At 45.2% G+C, this 23,165-nt stretch overlaps 1 protein-coding gene across 2 annotated transcripts in view; it reads left to right on the forward strand.

Moving 5' to 3' along the window:
- MORC3 (MORC family CW-type zinc finger 3) overlaps positions 1-23,165 on the forward strand; it is a 50,195-nt gene that overhangs the window by 24,335 nt on the left and 2,695 nt on the right. For both annotated transcript variants that reach the window (XM_084873602.1, XM_084873603.1), the window contains exons 10-16: positions 2,473-2,577; positions 5,320-5,442; positions 5,546-5,620; positions 13,651-13,696; positions 15,326-15,489; positions 19,139-20,027; positions 22,201-22,358. In XM_084873602.1, the coding sequence (XP_084729728.1) occupies positions 2,473-2,577; positions 5,320-5,442; positions 5,546-5,620; positions 13,651-13,696; positions 15,326-15,489; positions 19,139-20,027; positions 22,201-22,358 (1,560 nt within the window). The remainder of the gene's footprint in view (positions 1-2,472; positions 2,578-5,319; positions 5,443-5,545; positions 5,621-13,650; positions 13,697-15,325; positions 15,490-19,138; positions 20,028-22,200; positions 22,359-23,165) is intronic.

Genomic DNA, 23,165 nt, shown 5'->3' on the forward strand with positions numbered 1-23,165 from the left:
ATCTTAAAATAATAACAAATAGCATCCACTGAAATATAAAAAGTATGATACATTTAAACCAAGGGATGAATTGCAAGATGGTTATGGGTGGTTTTTAACATTCAAAATTCAATGTTATTCATCACATTGATTTAGAAAACTCTGATCGATATTTTCATAGGTGCAGAAAAATCAATTGATAAAAACAACACCCATTTGTGATTTAGAAAAAAAAGGGAACATTTACAAAATTATTAATAGAAAGGGCATAGTAACAATAGTTACTTACAAATAACAATACAGAGTATTTACAAAAAGAGCAGGCATCGTTTCTAATGGTGAATAATCAATAGCTTTCTCCAAAAGTGAGAATGAGATAAAGACATCAGCTATTTACAGTTGTTCTGGAGGAAATGACCCATACAATAAGGCAAGAAAAAGCAATGAAAGTTAGAAGGGTTGGGAAGGAATACAGAAAACTTATGCAGATGATAATATGTAGAAAGTCCAAAATTATCTGTAATTGGAATTAAGGAACAAATAATATGTATTCTAAAGTTGCTGGATAAGTATTCAGAAATCAGTGCACTAGCAACAACAGCTAAACAACATGATATTAAAATCAATAAGAGCATCATAAAGACAAGTACTTTAGAGGAAATTAAATACACAAAGACCTTGATACACTGAAAACCACAAAACATTGTGGAGTGAAATTTAAGACCTAAATAAGTAGGTATACTACGTTGAAGAATTGGAACACTGGGTATTATGAAGTGTCAGTGTTTCTCCAAAATAATTAAATGCAATTTCAGTTTTAAAAAGAATCAAAAAAACCCATCAGGTATGTGTGGATGTTGATAAATTGATAGGCTTAATCTAAACTTCCAAGTAGTCAGTTAGAAGACTGAAAACAGTTAAGACAGTCATTAAAGAACAGCGAAGCAAGAAGATTCATAGTATTAAATAACTCTTAGAAAGCTGTAGTAGCTAAGAAAGCGGGTGTTAATAAAAGGGTAAACAGTCTAGTGAAATGGAGTAGAGAAAACGAAAAAACAACCCCCAATTTTCACACATATGCTGTGACAAAGGTGGCATTAGAGTGCGGTAAGAAAATGGTCATCTTTCCAAAAGAGACCAGGTCAATTGGCTGGCTGTACAGATAAAATGAACTTTAACTCCTGCCTTTACAATGAAGCGAAAGGCCAGCTCTTCGATGGATTGTAGACCTAAATGAGACAAAATCAAAATGGAAACAGGCATACTTTTATAATCTTTATTTTTTTTTAATTTTATTATTTTTTTAAAAATTATTTTATTGATTTTGTACAGAGAGGAAGGGAGAGAGATAGAAAGTTAGAAACATCGATGAGAGAGTCATTGATCAGCTGCCTCTTGCACACCCCCTACTGGGGATATGCTTGCAACCAAGGTACATGCCCTTGACTGGAATCAAACCTGGGACCCTTCAGTCCCCAAGCCGATGCTCTATCCATTGAGCCAAACCAATCTCGGCATACTTTTATAATCTTTAGTTAGGCAGGTTCTTTAAACAAGATGCAAAAAGCTTCCATCATAATGAGCAAAAGTGGATACCTTATTTACAGTGAAGACAACAAGCAAATGCTGGCAAGATGTAGGCAGTTGGAGCTCTCAGCGTACATTGCTGTGGGATATAAAACTGTTGATTGTTCATTTTTGAAAACTATTAGGCTGTCAAGTAAATGCTCACCACAGGACCCTGCAGTTCCTCTCCTACGTATATTCTCAACAGAACTGAGTGCAGTGTCATGGATGAGGAGTAGAGGTGATGAGAAAAAGAGACAAGGAAGAACTGTGGCTTTAGTCTTGTTTATTTCAGTGGGTCCCATTGACTTGCTTTGTAACATCTTAGGGGGCTTGGGGTGGTGAACACACAGTGCAGTAAACACATGATGTATTATTATACAGTTGTATTCCTGAAACCTATGTAATTTTATTAGCCAATGTCATGCTAATAAACTCAGTGAAGAAAAGACATCTTACTGTGGCAGAAGTGAAAGTCTTTAATTGTGGGACAGAAGCTATTTGAAATATATTTGCTGGTAATGGTTGCATACTTTCATGCACAAAAAGTTAAGAGTTTGACTTGAATTGAAGCGTGGGCAGTTGGAGTTGAAATTCAGAGAGCCTGTCACCATAATTGGTTGTTACCATACGTGGTTGTCACCATGATTGGTGGCCGCATTCTTCCACAAGGGACCCAAAGTGTGACATTGTGTCTTCCTCCCAGAGGCCCCTTGTTCTGCACTAGGAGCTTAAAAAGGTCCTTTTAGAAAATTGCTGTTACATTGAGTGTTTTTTATTAACTGTACTTTTGGGGGTCCTTCGTCCCTACTCCCTACACTCCCAGTGTCCACCTGATCATTGCTAAATTGTGCTTTCTCTGTGTTTGACAAAGATTTAATCTGATCATTATTTTTTCTTAAATTGGTTTCATAATTTACTTTTCAGGCTTACAATACTAGCACTGGGAGATAAACTGAATGATTACTGGAATGAAATGAAAGTGAAGAAAAATGCAGAATATCCTCTAAATTTGCCTGTTGAAGATATACAGTAAGTTTACATTAAAAAGTCAACCCTCTCTACTATCATGATGTAGAAGGTCCAGTGATGTTAGAGGGTACAGTGACTGTGTAGTGTTTACACTTGACTCTCACCCAAAGTAAGTAGTAAATTCTATAGTTTAAATCAGCAGACCATAAAATGACTTGATGAATAGGCCCTGGCCAGGCAAGCTCAGTTGGTTAGAGCGTTGTCCCTGGATAACAAGGTTTTGGGTTCAGTGTCCAGTCAGGGGATGTATAAGGAACAACCAATAAATGAAGAAATGAGTGAAACAATGACAATGTTTCCCTCCTTCCCTTTGTCCCTCTCTTTCTAAAAATCAATAAAAACATTTTAGAATAGTGAACTAATAAATATATATATTTATACATAGTCAGAAAAGATTCATGATGATAAAGTTTTTACCCATGTGTTGTATTATCTCATAAACCAGTCTTGAGTTTGGATTCTAGTTTTGCCGCTTAAGTAACCATGTGACATTGAATTTCTTACTTAGCCTCTTCTAAGCTTCCGTTTCTCCTAGGATTGTAAGAATCCTATATAATAAAAGCCTAATATGCAAATCGAATGAACAGCAGAACCTGTGGAATGACTGGTCTCTGTGATTTTCACTGACCACCAGGGGACAGAAGCTCAATGCAGGAGCTGCCCCCAACCCACAGTTTCCAGGCCAGCCAAGGCGAGTGCCAGCGGGGCCCCCAATTTCCCGCTGGCCCTGATCATCAGCCAGGGCTAGGGACCCTACCCATGCACGAATTTTGTGCACCGGACCTCTAGTTAAAAGATATGTGTGACACTCAAGCCCACTGAGCACATAATAATAATCCTATGAATGAGTACTGATGTTTACTGTGTGTACCAATGGGAAGATATTCAAGATGTATAATGAAAAACAAAGATAGAGCCCTAACTATTAATATCTTTGGCTTAGTGGATAGTGTGTCAGCCTGCATACTGAAGGGTCCCCGGTTCGATTCTGGTCCAGGGCATGTACCTTGGTTGCAGGCACATCCCCAGAAAGAGGTGTGCAGGAGGCAGCTGATCGATGTTTCTTTCTCATTCTTGTTTCTAACTCTCTATTCCTTTCCTTTCCTCTCTGTAAAAAGTCAATAAAATATATTTTTAAAAAAAGAAAAAAGAGAAGAAAAAGAAAGATACAACTTGGTGTATTAATTTCTTATTTATTTTGTGTGTGTCTACACATGCAATAATGTAACCTCCTGAAATCAGTTTATACTTATTTATAAGCTTCTGGACTGTTTGAAGATTCATCTAATTGTATAAATGCATTTTTCAAAACTACATTTAAAAAATTACAGGCATTAAGATGAAGTCTTTATATGTTAAATGAGTCTCAAATTTTTTACAGGATCAGTGTAATTATTTTTTTTTTTATTTTTTTAAAAATATATATTTTATTAATTTTTTACAGAGAGGAAGGGAGAGAGATAGAGAGCCAGAAACATCGATGAGAGAGAAACATCGACCAGCTGCCTCCTGCACACCCCCCACCGGGGATGTGCCCGCAACCTACATACATGCCCCTGACCGGAATCGAACCTGGGACCCTTCAGTCCCCAAGCCGACGCTCTATCCATTGAGCCAAACCGGTCTCGACAGGATCAGTGTAATTATTAAGTGATAAAAATAAGAAAGTACTTTATGAACTGAAAGAACATATAAATTTTAAGTTGTTCAGAGATGTGCTATAATAGAGGATAAAATGTAGTACAATTGTAAAAAGTTGCTTAGACTGTAGTAATAAAACTTGTCTGTTTTCTGTACCTGGTGATTTATTTTGCTAATAAGTATACTAGAGGCCCAGTGCACGAATTCGTGCACAGTGGGTTCGGCCATCCTGGCCCCAATAGGCGGATGAGGGCTGGGCCTGTGGGGAGGAGGAGAGGGCAGGGGCTTAGCCAGCAGTCCTACCCCAATCAGTGTTGGCTTGGCTGGGGGGAGGGGCTGCAGGCAATTGTCTGGTGGGCCTTGTCCCCAATTGGGGGTGGACATTCTGGGGTGTGGTTGGCTGGGGGGAGGGGCTGTGGTCCTATTGGGATGGGATGGGCTGGCTCCACACCCCGATTAGGCCTCTTCAAGGGCTCATTGGGCATCATAGCAACCATTTGGTCATTGGGGCATTTTGGTCGCTGGCTTTTATATATAGATTTGTCTTCGCAGGTACAAACACTAAATTTCAGAGCAAGGCATTTGAAGTATTTTGAATTGTTTTGAGTTTTTATTATCTTGGAGTAAGTTTAATAGTATGCTGTTAAATAATATACTTAAGTAATTTAAATTGCCCTGTCGCCAATGGATAGAGCTCAGTGGATAGTGCGTCAGCCTGTGGACTAAAAGATCCCAGGTTCGATTCCGGTCAAGGGCATGTAACTTGGTTGCGGGCACATCCCCAGTAAGGGGGGTATGCAGGAGGCAGCTGATTGATGTTTCTCTCTCATCGATGTTTCTAGCTCTCTATCCTTCTCCTCTACTCTCTGTAAAAAATCAATAAAATATATATATTTTAAAAAATAAATTGCCCTGTCATTTTTAATCTTTTGAAGGTAATCAAAATTGTTTTAACTTGCTGTACACAATAATAGATGTCATGAGTTTTCAGAGACAGAATTAAATAAGAGGGGCATTTTATTATGGAAATAATATGGAAAAGCTAATGGAAGTGCACTTAGCATCCATGTTTCCATGTTAATATATATTTTTTTACTACAGGAAACGTCCTGATCAGACATGGGTTCAATGTGATTCCTGTCTAAAGTGGCGAAAATTACCAGATGGGATAGATCATCTCCCAGAAAAATGGTATTGCTCCAATAACCCTGACCCACAGTTCAGGTACCAGATAGTTGGGAGTGTCCTATTTGGAAAGAAGGAAATACTGTTCCAGGTTTATGATTAGGCACTGCTGACCTGCTCTTCCTGTGATTTTTATGACTAGAAATTGTGATGTTCCGGAAGAACCTGAAGATGAAGATTTGGTGCATCCGACTTATGAAAAAACCTACAAGAAGAGGTGAGGGTGGCACTGATTTGCGGTGGGAGGAGAATTAATGCATCTGCAGTATTCGCTGATTTGAACAGTGGGGTGGAGGTAGGGGGTTAGGGGGACCTTAATTCTGCTGTCAAAAATCTGCCTACAACTTAAGTTGTCCCTCCGTGTACGTGGTTGGTTGAATCTGCAGATGTGAGACCTAAGGATAAAGAGGTTTGACTGTGTTTATTGAGAACAAGTCTGTGTTTAGCTCAGACCCTTGTTCAGGGGTTGTGTTCAGCCAAAAAGATTATGACCCAAGAAAATAATTTGTTGGATGCATAACAGCAAGTGGGTTTTAAAAAAAGTTGATGCTGTGGACACCTCTTTTTGTCATCCCTGTTTATTGCTGCCCTACATACAAGGTAGTTTGCATACAGATTGTTTGTCTTTTGGGGCCACGCATCATGAGTGAATACTGTCCTTTATGAGCTTACTAGAGGCCCGGTGCATGAAATTCATGCACAGGGATGGGTATCCCTCAGTACAGCCTGCACCCTCTCCATTCTGGGATCCCTCTCACCATCCACGACTGCTGGCTCCCAACTGCTTGCATGCCTGCCTGCCTGATCATTCCCTAATCACTCCACTGCCAGACTCATCGATACCTAACTGCTCCTCCGTCGGTCCAATTGCCCCATACTGCCCTTCCCTGCTGGCCTGGTCACTATCAACTGCTCTTCTCTGCCAGCCGGGTCACCCCCAACTGCCCTTCCCTGCAGGCTTGGTCCCCCATAACTCCCGTCCCATGGTGGCCTGGTGCCCTCCAACTGTCCTCCCCTGTAGGCCTGGTCACCCCCAACTGCCCTCCCTGCCATCTTGTGTCCACATGGGTGCAGCCATCTTTGACTTTATGGGGGTCGCCATCTTGTATTTTGCAGTGATGGGGAATTTGCATATTACTTTTTTTTTAAAATACATCTTTATTGTTCATATTATTACAAATGTTCCTCATTTTTTCCCCCTCCACCAGGTTCCCACCCCACCCTCTGTCCTTTCCCCACCCCCTATTGTCCTCATCCATAGGTGGACAGTTTTTGTTCAGGCTCTTCCCGCACCCCCCCACTCTCTTTTCCCCCGAGAATCGTCAGTCCACTCCCCTTCCATACCTCTGATTCTATTATATTCACCAATTATTATTGTTCATCAGGTTTTTTATTTTTTTTAAATTTATTTTTTATTTTTTTTATTTTTTTTATTTTTTTTTTATTTTTATTTTTTAAATCAATCTTTATTGTTCATATTATTACAAAGGTTCCTCATTTCTTCCCCCCTCCACCAGGTTCCCACCCCAACCTCTGCCCCCTCCCCATCCCCCATTGTCCTCATCCATAGGTGCACAGTTTATGTTCAGTCTCTTCCTCCCTCCCTTTCCCCGATAGTAAATCCCTTTTCAGATAGTAAATCTGTTACTTAGCATTTTCTCATAACAATAATACCTCCACATGCCCAATGATACACTTCACACAAAAGACATTTCCAAATAGGTCAACCAGCCTCATCCAGGCCCCACCCAAGGCACTCACAGATCAACACCCCAGCACTATACTAACTCAACACATCCAGATCTAAGCCTTCATCACTTGATTCAGCAGACCCTCAAGTTCCCGCAAAAGTTTCCAGCCATGTCTGAGAGGCAGCCTTGGGCAGGTACAGGCGAGGAGCGAGCTGTTTTGGGCCTGGCTGCTCCGGGCCTGGCCTCTGTTGCTCTGGTTCGTTCCACAACCAGCTGCTCCGGGTCTGGTCACTGCCGCTCCCGACCTAGTTGCTCTGGACTTGGCTGTTGCTGCTACAGGCCTGGCCGCACCCGACTCGGCTGCTCTGGGACCGGTTGCTCCGGTCCCGGCCGCTCCGGGCCTGGCCGCTCCCAGCCTGACAGCCGCTGCTCCGGGCCTGGCTGCTCCCAGCCTGGCAGCCATTGCTCCTGGCCTGGCCGCACAAGACCCGGCTGCTCCGGGCCTGGCCGCTCCCAGCCTGGCAGTCGCTGCTCCGGGCCTGGCCGCTCCCAGCCTGGCAGCTGTTGCTCTGGGCCTGGACGCTCCCAGCCTGGCAGCCGCTGCTCCGGGCCTGGCCACACCAGACCCAGCTACTCCGGGCCTGGCCGCTCCCAGCCTGGCCGCCGCTGCTCCGGGCCTGGCCGCACCCGACCCGGCTGCTCCGAGCCTGGCCGCTCCCAGCCTGGATGCTCCGTGCTTGGCTACTGCTGTTCTGGGCCTGGCTGCTCCCAACCCGGCTGCTCTGGGCCGGGCTTCTCCGGGCCCAGCCACTCCGTGTCTGGGTGTTCCTGGACTGGCCACCCTGGGCTTGGCCGCCTCTGCCTCAGGCCTGGCTGCCACTGCCCCAGGTCTGGCTGCTCCAGTGCTGGCCGTTGATGCTCTTGTTCTGGCTGCTGCTGCTCTGGGGCCTGGCCACTGCTGCTCCGGGCCCAGCTGCCACTGCCTTGTGCCTGGCCACTCTAGGCCTGGTCGCCGCTGTTCCAACATTCTGTCCCTTTTTTCTCTTTTTTTTTTCTTTTTTTAAAAAAAAACAAAAACGTATTTATGTTGCAATGTTGGCTGGTGCGTTGAGTTCTGACTTAGTCTTTGATTTTTCAAGATCTTCTTTGTATTCTTTCTTAAGTAATTTTACTATCATTTGCTCTCACTTGATTTCTTCACATTGAGAACTTCTTTGGTTTCTTCCTCCTTGTCCTGGGAGCTCAGCAGGTTGGCCTGTGGCACCCCTTTGTTCTCCGCAGGCTCCCGCGCTGCTCCAGCCTGTTGCCGGGGTCAGCGCCGCCCAGGAAGCAGCCCCCGTCCTTGGCTCCGTTGCCTGCGCTCAGCAGTCGAAGGCTCAGGGGCACCCCCCCCACTGGGGGCCCCGTCGCCCGGCTCCTTGCTGGCGCCCGGCTGGCCGGTGTCCGGCTGGCCGGTGTCCGGCAGGGGCTCCTGCTCCTCGTGGCGTTCCTCCAGTCTGGAGCTTTATTTCTCCCTCCCACTAGGGGAGTCCAGGATCAGAGTCAACAGACTGTCCTCTGCGCACAGTGTGCGCGACTCCGGGGGCTCGGCCTTTCGCCGCGCTCCCAGGACTCCACCTCACAGCTCCGTCTCCCCCTGCCCGAGCCTGGGTCCCCAGGGACTGGCCCAGACCTGGAGTTCGGGGCGGTCTGGACTGAGGCTCAGAGCTGCCGCCGGAGGCTTTGTTTCTTCCGGCTAGGGTAATCCAGCATCAGAGTCAACATTCAGTCCTCTGCGCGCCATGTGCGCGCGACTCCGGGGGCCCTGCATTTCGCCGTCCCCCGGGATTGTCTCCCCCTGCCGGAGCCTGGGTCCCCAGGGTCTGGCACATAACTTGGGGCTCAGCGCTGCCAGTTCGGGGGTTCAGCCCAGGCTGGGGGTTCTATTTCCTTCCTGCTAGGGAACGCCGGGCAGCACCCAGCCCTCTCCTCCTCTCCGGCTGCGACCTCTCCACGCGCGTGTGCGTGCGAGCGGGCAGCATGTCTCCGTACCTTAGGCTTTTTTTCAGCTCCTCTGATTTTCCTTCTGGTTTTCTCCCTCCTTCCTATTGTAGAGTTTTCAGTCAGTCGACTGCCTGTAGCTCTGGGCAATGTCCACTCTACATTTTAGTTGTATTCCCTTGAAATTGTTGTGAGCTGCTGCGGCTAGGTGTATACCCGAGCAGCCATCTTGGATCCTCTCTATTTTTTATAAATCAATCTTTATTGTTCATATTATTACAAAGGTTCCTCATTTCTTCCCTCCTCCACCAGGTTCCCACCCCCCCCTCCCCCCCTCCCCACTCCCCTTTGTCCTCATACATAGGTGCACAGTTTATGTTCAGTCTCTTCCTCCCTCCCTTTCCCCGAGAGCAGTCAGTCCACTCCTCCCATATCGCCGACTCTACTACAATGAACAGCTATTATTGTTAATCAGGTTTTTCAATCTCCTTTTTTTGTTGTTGTTTTTTTTTAATTAATAAACTTTTACACTTCTAAGAATAAATTTTAAAATCTAATAATTTTAAACCTTGTTTTTTTTTTTCTGCCCTGAGAATTGAGAGCAAACTTGTTTACATGTAAACTTGCCCTTAGGCTATCAAAAGGTATAGCCATTCAAGTGTAAATGGACACATTGTTTAAACATAGCTGCTGGTTGGAATTGGATTTCCTGTTCTGGGTGGGGAGGGCTTGTCATTTCCTTTCTCCATTAAATTTAAGGTGTTAGCTTTAAAACCTCTTTTTGGCAAGAGACCTTAAACTTTCAGAACTTTAAATTTTTCAGATAGTAAATCAGTTACTTAGCATTTTCTCAAATCAATAATACCCCCATATGCCCAAGGATACACTTCACACAAAAGACATTTCCAAATAGATCAACCAACCTCATCCAGGCCCCACCCAAGGCGCTCACAGATCAACACCCCAGCACTATACTAACTCAACACATCCAGATCTAAGCTTTCCTCATTTGATTCAGCAGACCCTCAAGTTCCCCCAAAAGTTTCCAGCCATGTCTGAGAGGCGGCCTTGGGGCGGAGGCAGGCAAGGAGTGAGCTGTTCCAGGCCTGGCTGCTCCGGGCCTGGCCTCTGTTGCTCTGGTCCATTCCACAACCAGCTGCTCCGGGTCTGGCCACTGCTGCTGCTCCGGGGCTGGCCGCACCCGACCTGGCTGCTCTGGGCCCGGTTGCTCTGGGCCTGGCCGCTCTCAGCCTGGCAGCTGCTGCTCCGGGCCTGGATGCTCCTGACCCGGCTGCTCCGGGCTTGGCTGCTACGTTCATCAGGTTTTTTAATTCCCTTGGCTTTAAGTTTCACTTTTTGATAGTTACATATTTGTTGATCATAATTTTTATCTTTATCTTCTTCCTCTTCCTAAAGAACCCCTTTCAGCAATTCATATAATTCTGGTTTGGCGGTGATGAACTCCTTTAGCTTTTTTTTATTTGTGAAGCTCTTTATCTGGCCTTCGATTCTGAGTGATAGCTTTGCTGTGTAGAACATTTTTAGCTGTAGGTTCTTGCTGCTCATCACCTTGAATATTTCTTGCCATTCACGTCTGGCCTGCATGGTTTCTGTTGAGAAATCAGCTGACAATCGTATGGGTGCTCCTTTATAGGTAACTACCTGCTTTTCTCTTGCTGCTTTTATTTATTTATTTATTTATTTATTTATTTATTTATTTATTAATAAATATATTGATTTTTTTTACAGAGAGGAAGAGAGAGGGATAGAGTTAGAAACATCGATGAGAGAGAATCATCGATCAGCTTTCTCTTGCTCACCCCCTACTGGGGATGTGCCTTCAACCAAGGTACATGCCCTTGACCGGAATCAAACCCGGGACCCTTCAGTCTGCAGGCCGATGCTCTATCCACTGAGCCAAACCGGTCTCGGCTCTTGCTGCTTTTAATATTCTCTCTTTGTCTTTTGCTCTTGGAATTTTAATTATGATGTGTCTTGGTGTGGTCCTCCTTGGATTCCTTTTGTTTGGGGTTCTGTGCACTTCCTGGACTTGTAAGTCTAATTCTTTCACCAGGTGGGGGAAGTTTTCTGTCACTATTTCTTTCAGTATGTTTTCGGTATCTTGCCTCTGTCATCTTCTGGGTCTCCATAATTCTGATGTTGGTTCGTTTGAAATTGTCCCAGGGGTTTCTTACACTATCTTCAACTTCCTGGAATCTCTTATCTTCTTGCTTCTGTGGAGGAGTGTCCTCTGGCTCTTTGTGTTTCAAATCTTTAACTGGATTCTTGCTATCTCTGTATAATATTTTTTATTTCAGACAATGTATTCTTTATTTCTAGTTGATCCCTTTTCATATCTTCATAGGTCTCGTTTATTTTATTGGCCTTTTCTAGAAAATTCTTGAAAAACCTTATAAGTGTGGTTTTGAACTCTGTATCCAGTTGCTTCTTGTCCTCCATTTCTTTTGTTTGTGATCTGTTTCCTTGTCTTGGCATTTTCACAGCTTCCCTGAGTTGGTAGTGTGGCTTTGTGTGCTAAGGTGTCCTATATGGTTCAGTGAGTCAGCCTCCCAGTTACCTGAGGTGGACAGTCTTGGTGTAGCCCTTTGTGGGCTGTGTGGGCAGCCTTGTTGTTAAGCTTTGCTTGTTGTTGGTATCACTGGGAAGCGTTGATCTCCACGCCAATGGGCTATGAGGATCAGAAGTGTCTCAGCTAGGAGGGTTTCTGTATTCCGCTTGAATGGGGTGGAGTCTCGGGTGGCACAGACAAGGTTTGTTGAATCCTGCAAGATTGGTTGCAGGCGCGCGCACCTCTTTGGTATAGGCGCAGACAAGCTTTGGATTCCTGTCTGTCCCTCCCTAGGAGAGTCCTATTCATAGCGAACGAGAAAGCTAGCCACTGGAAGGGCTTCTGTGCTCTGCTTGGATGGGGCGGAGTCTCGGGTGGTGCAGACAAGCTTTATTCAGCCCCTCCCTACAAGGGTCTGGTTTCTGAGTCCCGCAGCAATGGCTGCTGGCTTCACACACCTCTGAGAGATCTCTGCCCACTGCCTGACAGTCTGGCCTCTCCCTGTCTGGGGCCGTCTATCAGTGCAATAGGGTGGTTCTGTTTTCCTCCCGAACAAGAAAGCCAGCAGCGCATTAGCTGTCCGCCCTCTCCACACGCGGGGAGTAAGCCAGTAGCGAACTTGGCCTGCCCTCTCCGCGCTCTGCAAGCAAGCCGGCAGCGAAGTTGGGTGGCCGCCTTTTCGCGCGCACAGTTCTCTGCACCTTCTCAGTTCCTGAGGTTCAGCGCGCCTTCTCTCTCCTTCCCAGATGGTAGAGCCTCCTCTCAGCCGGCTGTCCGGAGCTTCAGGGCAATGTTTCTCCTGTTTTCTTTCTTTCTTTTCTTTTCTTTTCTTTTTTTTTTTTTTTTTTTTGATTTTTACAGAGAGGAAGGGAGAGAGACAGAGAGCTAGAAACATCGATGAGAGAGAAACATCGACCAGCTGCCTCTTGCACACCCCCTACTGGGGATGTGCCCGCAACCAACGTACATGCCCCTGACCGGAATCGAACCCGGGACCTTTCAGTCCGCAGACCGACGCTCTACCACTGAGCCAAACCGGTTTTGGCTGTTTCTCCTGTTTTCCAGTTTTAAATTCAAATTTGTTGTGGTAGGCTGCATTCAGGTGTCTACCTTATGCTGCCATCATTTTTTCTCTCCCTGCATATTACTCTTTTATTGGATAGGATAGTCTAACAGGGAAGGTGAGATGAGAATATTACCATTTAGAAGTTAACAAATACCATGCAAGGCATGATCTGGACCAGTGGTCGGCAAACTTATTAGTCAACAGAGCCAAATATCAGCAGTACAACAATTGAAATTTCTTTTGAGAGCCCAATTTTTTAAACTTAAATTACTTCTAACACCACTTCTTCAAAATAGACTCGCCCAGGCCGTGGTATTTTGTGGAAGAGCCACACTCAAGGGGCCAGAGAGCCGCCTGTGGCTTGGGAGCCGCAGTTTGCCGACCACGGCTCTAGTCCTATTGGGAAGGCCATAAGGAGGGTTACTTCTGGCCCCAGGATGCAGAGGGCAGCATGGATCAGGGAGACTCATGAGGACATGTTTGTAACAGGCCTTGGAGGTAGGATGAGAATGCACACGGCACAGTGATTTGTCGGCTTAACTAGAGGAAGTATGGGAGTGGTCACGTGGAAATGGAGGTGGGCTAGGGGTGTTAGGTCACGAGTGATGGTGGTCAGCCTCGGTGAACTTAGATTACAGTGCTGCACACATAGGGCAGAGTTCACAGCACTTTCTGGAACTTTCGATTTAAGGTGCACTGTTTAAATCCAGCAGGACGGGGCTCCACAGACCAGTGAGGCCTGTGTGGAATTCCTGTTCCAAGGCCGGTGAGCAGTGGGGAGGACAGCCGAGGCCCGGGCGTTAGCGGAGAAAGGCAGAGTAGAAGGCGCACTGATGCACCTCCGACTCCAGCGTGCACATCCCGGGGACGTGGGAGTGAGATGTCGAGGAGATTTAAATATCTTTTCCTTTCTTTCTTTCTTCTTTTTTTTTTTTTTTAAGAGACAAGGACAGATTCAGGATCAGACAACTGGAGAGGATCCCTCAGGTAACGAAGCCTTCCATTTGGTAGCCGGGTCTCCTATTGGGTAGAGATTACTTCAACACATTGTTTTTGTTAATCCTCACATGAGGGTATTTTTCCTTTTTTTTTTAAGGAGTTGCCCAGGGGCGCGCGGGGGACAGGTGTGGAGGGGGGGGTGAGAAAAAGAGAAACATCCATTGGTTGCCTCACAGGCCTCAAACGAGGCTCTTGTCTGGGAATCAAACCTGAGGGCTGACTCTAACCACTGAGGCAAACCCGGCTAGGGCACAGATATTTTTAAAGATTAGGAGTTGCATGCAAATTGAAGTGATCGTGTTCTTTCAGTTCAAGCATTTCTCTTTTCTTGTTCTCCTCCTTGCCCACTTCCCAACCCTGACTTCTTAACCCAACAACTTCATTCAATCTGTTCCAAAAACAAACAAACAAAAAAAATGTTTTAAGAGAAGAGCGGGGAGAGAGAGAGAAATATCACCAATGAGAGAGAAACATTGATTGATTGATCACTTGACTCCCTCCTGCTCACTTCCTACTGGGGATCAAGCCTGAAACCCCGTCATGTGCCTTGATCGGGAATCTGCAACCTTTTGGGTTGATGCTCAACCACTGAGTCACACTGGCTGTGTTAAACTGTTCAGTTTTATTATTTAGTGGGGCATCCTTTTTTTTTTTAATATCTAATTTTATTGATTTTAGAAAGGAAGGGAGAGGGAGAGAAGGGAACATCCATGATGAGAAAGAATCATGGATTGGCTGCCTCCTGCATGCCCCCGACTGGGGATTAAGCCAGCAACCTGGACATGTGCCCTTGACCGGGAATTGAACCTGGGACCCTTCAGTCTGCAGGCCGACGCTCTATCCACTGAGCCACACTGGCCAAGGCAGGGCATCTTTTGAGGAAAGGCAGACATTCTTTTTAGAACCTGTTGCTAGGCAGTCAAGGAAAGGTATGCAGGAACACCCAGGAGCCAAGTTCTAGTCCTAACCTGGACTGAAGCTGTGGGTGTTCTTTGTCTCTGTTGACCACTCTCCCCGCCCCTTTCTTTCTTTCTGATTGCTTACTGGTGCTGAGGAGCCTGTTCTGAGTATGTGACTAGGTGCTCCTGCTTGTGTGGAAGTTTTGATCTTATGCAGATGTGTATGTTTGCTTATAATTATGTTGAAATGTTTTTTTGTATAAAGCTGAGGATTAGGGGTGAGAACAGAACTGGGATGTAAGAATAGTGGGTTTACTTGTTTTTAAAGGCAGTATCCTTATGACTATCTTTAACTTATTTCTCTTAGAAAAAAAGTTTTTATTATATCTGCATAAGTTCTCTATGTACTACAGGGCCAACTGATCTTTTCTGTAAAAGACCAGATAGTGAACGTTTTGGGCTTTGTGGACTACATATAGTCTCCATGGCATATTTTTCATTTGTTTCATTCACACCTTAAGAAACAAATCCATTCTTCGCTCACTTGCAGATGGATGTGGCTCTTGGCCTGTTGTGTTTTGCTCTCCAGTGTAGCACAAGGAGGTGACAGGGTGGGATAGTTGTCAGCATCTTGTGCATAAGGAGAAAAGGGGAAAAAATGTATTGTGTTTTGGGCCTTAAAAATTCCTTTAAGAAAAGTTTTTTCTCCCTCCAACAGATTGATACTGACCTGTTGTTTCGAACAATTTCTTTGCCAAGTCAAAGTTTTTCTCCCGCGAAGGACAGTGTTCCAAGAGGACATAGTTCCGAACCAGCGACCACTTATGCAGCAAGACTTGTAAACAACAGGAGCTCACCCCAGGCTGAGCCTGAGAGCAACAGGTCAGTGGCAGAATGTGCTTCCCGTTCGGGGTGACAATTAAACAGCCTTTCCTGGGCCCTGGCAGGCACATCTAAGAAACTGTAGTTTAGGTGCATTAAAAGTCTTAAGGACAGGTGAATGCTCACAGTATCCACATGTACTTATCATATCCCACTTTGACACCTATTTAAATCAATTACAAATATTAATTGTACTTATTGTGGAATTTCATCAAATTGTTACCTCTGAGATTTCCGATAGCATGAAATATTCTGCCTTTTCTTTTTTACTCCTTACCCGAGGATGTTTTTATTGATTTTTTTTTTTTTTTTTTTTTTTTTTTTTTTTTTGAGAGAGAGAGAGAGAGAGAGAGAGAGAGAGAGAGAGAGAGAGAGAGAGAGGAACATCATTGTGAGAGGGAAAGATTGATTGGTTGCCTCCTTACATGCCCTGACTGGGAATGGAACATGCTCATTTTTGTTACATGGGGTGATGCTCCAACCAGCTGAGCTACACTGGCCAGGGCGGTTTCTGCTTTTTAGGATTGTCAGTAACGGAGTAAAGAAGAAAACAAAATAATTAAGAGTATTCTATATAATAGAAGACTAATATGCAAATTGCCCCCTCTATAGGAAGTTTGACCAGGAGGTGGGGCTGGCCCACCAACTGACTGTAACCCCTTCCCCTGCCCTGCCACACCCTGATCAGGCCCCTTCCCTCCCCAATCCAGGCCTGCAGGCCGGATCCCATCTGTGCACGAATCTGTGCACCAGGCCTCTAGAAATATTATAATGTCAAGTGTGAACTATACATTTTAGCATAGCCCGTGACACTGTATTTTGGATGAGTGGTTGGAGAAGGAAGGGATAAAAAGGATGAGTGATAGTGGTTTGAACAATTTGTTAGCTCTCTTGAGTGGAATGACTGAGAAGGCTCGTGATGAGGCTGTGCTTACTTCAGTTGGTTCCTGAAACCCTGAATGCAGAACTCTGTGCACAGGGCCCGTTCAGAGGGAAGGAAAGAACAGGTGAGGTGAGTGGACTGGTGGATCAGGCTGACTACACCTGATGCTTATTGTTGAAAGAAACATTGGAACAAGATTCTCTGAGATAGTGATGCCAGGTTTTTGCAGAGGTTTTGTGACCTTCGTTAAATTCTCCAAGGGATTGTGACCTTAGGAAACAGAAGGAATTGCCTTTGTGCATATGCACATGGAGCTGCCTTCCAGCTCACAATCAGGGACTTCTTTTGGGGCCGGGCTGCTACTTAACTAGAAACTTGTGTGAATTTTTAAAAAGCAGTTTTCTTTGTATTCCTGGTTTTTCCTCATAAAGATGGTTCCAGACAAAGTTAGAAAAAGAAATATCTGTAAGAGAAAAAATGATGGAATTTATTTTTAAAAGTGACTATCATTAAAATGGAAGAAGAGAATAGAGGAAATTTTTAACGCCTATACTCAAATTCATAGAGTCAAAGTCTGTGACAATGACAAATTAGGAGTAAGCCTGGTAAGAAAAATAATGGGGCAATTTCCAATCCACTGGCTCACTCCGGAGATCTCCGGACAGATGAGAACCTGGAAACACCAGTTCTTCTGAAGGTGAAAACTAGGCCGAGGACAGGAGGCTTGCTTGCTCTCCTCTGTGTCAGGAGGTGGGAAGGTGACCTCCTGGACCAGTGTGTTCTGCTGAAGATATCCGGGCGCCACTGTTTGGAAAACAGGAGTGAGCAAATATTTGAATACTGAGCGGGAGAAACCCCTCTTCCTCCCTCACTGGTTCCCAAGATACAGCTCTGGATGCGCAGTGTCTGCGTGCTCTTGAATCGCAAGCCCACCCTCACTCTGAAATAGAAAGAGAGGGCCAAGGATCACCATGTACAAACAGGAGGAAGGCCGCGAAGAAACCACGTGACATTGGCTGGGAGGTGGGGAGATGTTGGACAAGTGAGCCTCTTAGAACGGAAAGGTAAGCAGGTGGAGGTAGAAAAAGAGACGGGAAGGTCAGCATCTGAATCAGGAATCCGAAAACAAAGGGAGGAAGTAATGGAAGAAAGCCTTCATTCCACTGCACACAGCACAGTGTCTGGGGAAGCCTCTTCCCACGCGTTTTTGTTTTTGTTTTTAAATGTATTTCTTTATTGATTTCAGAGAGGAAGGGAGAGGGAGGGAGAGAGAGAGAGAAACATCAATGATGAGAGAGAATCCCGCAGGCCCTCTACTGGGGATTGAGCCCACAAACCCGGGCACGTGCCCTTGGCTGGAATCAAACCTAGGACTCTTCATTCTGCAGGCTGACGCTCTATCCATTGAGCCAAACCTGTGAGGGCACGTCATGAAGTTTAGACACGGAGGAACAAACTGCACAAAGGCAGGCTGAGACTGGCAGCACACTGAGTGTGTATGGGAATCTGATGCTTCTACAGTTTTGAGAAAGTAACTACCAACCTTAAAGTCTGTATAAAACCAAGCCAGTAAACACACGAGGTAAATAAAGACATCTTCATCAGCAGAGTTTTACATTTATTTTTTTTTTAAATATATTTTATTGATTTTCTACAGAGAGGAAGGGAGAGAGATAGAGAGCTAGAAACGTCGATGAGAGAGAAACATCGACCAGCTGCCTCCTGTACACCCCCTACCGGGGATGTGACCGCAAATAATGTACATGCCCTTGACCGGAATCGAACCTGGGACCCCTCAGTCCGAAGACCGACGCTCTACCACTGAGCCACACCGGTTTTGGCAAGTTTTACATTTTTTATGTCCTGGTTATGCCTTCTCAAGATTTTATTAGAATTTGTACTCCTTCGATAGAGAATAAACCAAGAAAGGAAGTTCTTTCTTTGTTTTTAATCCTCTTCTTAGGATACATTTTTTATTTTAATTTTATTTTTGAAAGATAGTAAGGGAGGAAATAGAGAGAAATGTTGATGTCGGAGAGAATCATTGAGCCATTGCCTCCTGTATGCACCCCTACCATGATCGTTTCTGCAACCTAGGTATGTGCCCTGACTGGGAATCGAACCAGCAACCTTTGGGTGCAAGGGCTGATGTTCCAACCAACTGAGACACCTGGTTGGGGCAGAAAATCTTAAAATCAAGGAAACGTGAGGTCTGACACAGAAGGCCCAAACAGGAAACTAGTACAAATATCCTTTTAAAAGTGGTGCAAAAAGTAATCATCTGGTGATAAATTCCCAGAAACCTAAGGAAATGAAGAATATTGTTACATGAAAGTACAGGGCATACGGGTTTGCTCTGTGGCTCACTTGATCACTGAATGTCGATGCAAATCACGATGGGCAGATCGGATGGCAGTGCCACTCCCTGAGCTTTGGAATTCAAAGGGGGACCTGTGGTGGTGGTGGTGCGTTCTGGCTGGGACATGGGTACCTTGAAGTGCCCAGAGGACAGCAAATGAAGAGATGCTGGCAGTGGGCTCATCTGATGCTTTAAAGACCTCTCAGCAGTGTTTGTTCGGGTGTAGAGGGAGCAGAGGATCTGTACTCCATTAACTCATTGGGTAGTACCGTGCAATAATGGATCACTGTTGTAAAACACAGCATGAGCAAGTAGTTCTTCAAATTTTAAGGTAGAATAATTTAAAGTCATCTATTTTGTTCGTATCTATATTTCATAACTTAATTTGCATATAAAATCTTTTGCAGCATGAAACGGAGACTTTCTACGCCTCGTTCCTCAATTTTGAATGCAAAGACTCCGAGATTGAGTAATCAAGCATTTGAAGCTCCAGCTTATAAAGAGGAGGATGAAGATGTCATCATCCTAGAAGAAAACAGTACTCCCAAGCCCGCCGTAGAGCAGAATGCTGAAGCGAGACCAGAACAGAGTCACATCGAGCCAAGCACTGTTCAGGATGAGCCTATGGGTGACTGTGCACCTTGTGACCAGACGAGTTCAACAGGCACCTTGCCATCCAGGTGTGAGCAGGCGAATGCTGTGGCCACCCAGACTGAAGTCCCAGGCCTGGTGGTTAAAAAGGAAGAAACTGTTGAAGATGACGTCAATTCAAGAAACGATACGGCTGCACCGCCATCGTGTGTGGAAGCTGAAGCGAAGCCACAGGAGACGCCGGAGAGCTTAGATAAAGCTGTGGGTGATGCTGGGTGCCAGTTAAATGAACTCAGAAATGAGCTGCTGCTAGTTTCCCAAGAAAAAGAAGATTATAAAAGACAATGTCATGTGTTCACTGACCAAATCAGGCTGTTACAACAGAGGATACTAGAAATGAATGACAAATACGTGAAGAAGGAAACTTGCCATCAATCTACTGAAACTGATGCTGTGTATTTACTTGAAAGTATTAATGGCAAATCTGAAAGTGTGGACCACATGGTATCTCAGTATCGGCAAGCTCTGGACGAAATAGAAAGGCTGAAAAAACAGTGCAGTGCTTTGCAGCACGTCAAGCATGAATGTAGTCAGTGTTCCAATAATGACAGTAAGAGCGAGGTGGATGAAATGGTTGTGCAGCTTGATGATGTATTTAGACAGCTGGACAAGTGCACTGTTGAGAGGGACCAGTATAAAAGTGAGGTGAGTTCTATCACTCAGCATCCTGGTGGTCATGGGAATCCAGTGGCATCTCAACCTGAGACCACTGCCAGCTGCCAGAGTGAAGTACATAGCTCAGTCCGAATTTCCACTGATTGCATGCCATGGTCCTGGCTCTCCACCGAGGATCAGCCTTCTGGGGGCATATGAAAATGTGTCGGGTAGTTTTGGTTCTTAAACTGTCTGTAGATGGGCAGTGCTGGGATCCAGCGGTGGTGACAGGTCTGGTAAGTGTCCTGTAGTGCACAGGACATTGCTTAGTTACTTTGCTTCACAGTGTGCAGTTGTGGTCTGAGCTGGCTTTTCAGGCCCAGCCCCCACGTAGCTAACATTCCAAGCAGAAGGGAAGAGGAAGATGCTGTTCCTCAGAGTTGTATATTCCATCTGTTGGGACTTGACTTAACTGGCTAATGGGTGCCCTGGAATTTCAGTCTATTCAGGGGTTCTTTTCTGAGGAAGGAGGAGATTTTTTAATTTTATTTATTTTATTATTTTTTAAAATATATTTTATTGATTTTTTTGCAGAGAGGAAGGGAGAGAGATAGAGAGCCAGAAACATTGATGAGAGAGGAACATCGACCAGCTGCCTCTTGCACACCCCCTACCGGGGATGTGCCCACAACCAATGTACATGCCCTTCACCGGAATCGAACCTGAGACCTTTCAGTCCGCAGACTGACGCTCTACCACTGAGCCAAACCGGTTTCGGCGAGGAAGGAGGAGATTTTAGTATCAGGAACTAAGTATTGGCCTCTATACTGCCTCCAGGTCCAATTTGGTATCTCCTTTTTAAGGAAAATTATTTTATGTATCACTAGAGGCACAGTGCATGAAATTCGTGCACTTGGTGGGGGGGGACTCAGCCCAGCCTGTGCCCTTGGAGTCTGGGAGCCCCTGAGGGGATTTCTGACTGATGGCTCAATGGGAGTACACTGATCACCAGAGTGCAGCTCTTGCATTGAGCATCTGTCCCCTGGTGATCAGGGCATGTCAGCAACTGGTCGACCTGTCAGCTGTGCCCTCTGGTGGTCAGTGCATGTCATAGCAGTTAAGCAGCCTTAGCATATCATTAGCATATTATGTTTTGACTAGAGGCCCAGTGCATGAAATTCATGCATGGGGTGTGTCCCCTCAGCCCAGCCTGCACCATGTCCAATTTGGGACCCCTCGAGGGATATCTGATTGCCTGTTTAGGCCTGATTCCACTGGGCAGTCGGACATCCTTCTCACAATCCAGGACTGCTGGCTCCCAACTGCTCTCCTGCCTGCCAGCCTGATCACCCCCTAACCACTTCCCTGCCCGCCTGATTGACGCCTATCTTCTCCCCTGCCGGCCCGATTGCCCTAACTGCCCTCCCCTGCTGGTCTGGTCAACCCCAACTACTCTGCCCTGCCAGCTTGGTAACCCCTAACTGCCCTCCCTTTCCAGCCTGGTCCCTCCCAATTGCCCTCCCCTGCTGGCCTGGTCACACCTAACTGCTCTCCCCTGTTGGCCTGATTGTCCACAACTGCCCCCACCTGCTATCCATCTTGAGTCCACATGGGGTCGATCATCTTGTGTGTTGGGAGTGATGGTTGATTTGCATATTGTATCTTTATTATAAAGGATTATTATATAGGATTGGTTGAATGGCCTATTGGATGACCAGACACTTAGCATTTAGGGCTTTTTATTATATAAGTTATGTACATGATGTTTGAAAGGAGGGTTTTTCTCAGCTAAGAAGAATTTGAAAACAACATGCCTGTTCCTGGAAATACTGCTGACAGAAGTGCTCAGTCAGACTCCATCTTTGTGTGACTTAGGAGCTAGGTGACCTCATCGCTCACAGTCAGTGTGAGGTTTGTGTCATCACCCAGAGTGGGGGAGTGTGCCAGAAACCACACACTGATGCCAGCGTCATTTAGGCATTGTAATCTTGGTTTCCTAGTTTTCAGGTACCATATATATTTTTAGAAAGTTGTAATGAACTTTTGTTCCTTCCTGTGTACAAAGATGGGAAAATGAAACTAAACATTGAAAGCTATTGGGGGTTTTGTCTAATATTTTTTTGTGGTACTTTTCATCAAGCAGGTTTTCTAGATTTCTTATCTTAAATTTGTACTTTGATATCAGTAGTTCTAAATGTTACAGTAATTATAATTTTCTTGTCAGGTTGAAATACTGCAAATGGAGAAATCACAAATTCGTTCACAGTGTGAAGAACTGAAAACTGAAATTGAACAATTAAAATCTGCAAATGAACACAGAGGAACAGATGTTTCAACTTCAAGTACTATCGAAGAGTCTGTAAATTACGCTGATGGGGAAAGGTAATTTCAGTTGAGCCACTTAGCTGTCTGTAGTGCTGGTTATGAGATACTAATTTGCTATCACACATCTAACAGGTACTCTATCCAGAGTGGTTACTGACTGCTCTGACCCCAGCATTGTGATAGAGAAAGAGAAGTGCATATTATCATCCTTCCCTCAGACTAACAGTTTAGATCCAACTTAAGTGAAATAGGAGCTTCTATGGACCGAAGCTCTGGATTGGTCAGAGTGGTTTGGAATGTGTGATTTCTTTTACTTTTGTATTTGGCACCATTTCTTTAAGGTCTGCTATCTCCTTTTACTACCACGTGCCTTCCCCCGTCTTAGCTTTTGGGAAATCCCACCGTTGCTAAAAATTGCCTTAGAACGGGTGATCATTAGGAAGAAGTGCTGCGAAAATCAGAAAAGAGCAAATGAATGACTACCCCACCCTGTCTCAGTGACGTATAAAATGGAACTGGTTTGTTTTGTTTTTGAGAGTGGATATGTTCAGGTGGTGGGGGACAGTGTTGGTGCCGTGTTGATGGTTTGCCATTCATAAGTAGACATTCAGGGCTAAGATTGTGCCACTTTTTTGCTGGTATGATAGGACTTCAGAGCTAAAAGGTGCTATTGAGAAATAAGCTACCACCCTCACTTGACCATGAATTGTATTAGTACTGTTTTCTAGCATAAGTTTTGAAGGACTTCACTAAATCTGCTGTGTGGAGTGCTGCACAGAAGCTGGAGGGAAGGGTTCAGGAAAAACTCCCCGCCAGTGTTTCTAAGAATGGGACCTCAGCAGCCATGTTGCTTGTAGAGATGTC

Source organism: Pipistrellus hanaki (assembly GCF_964339955.1).
Source record: "Pipistrellus hanaki genome assembly, chromosome: 2".
NCBI lineage: Eukaryota > Metazoa > Chordata > Mammalia > Chiroptera > Vespertilionidae > Pipistrellus > Pipistrellus hanaki.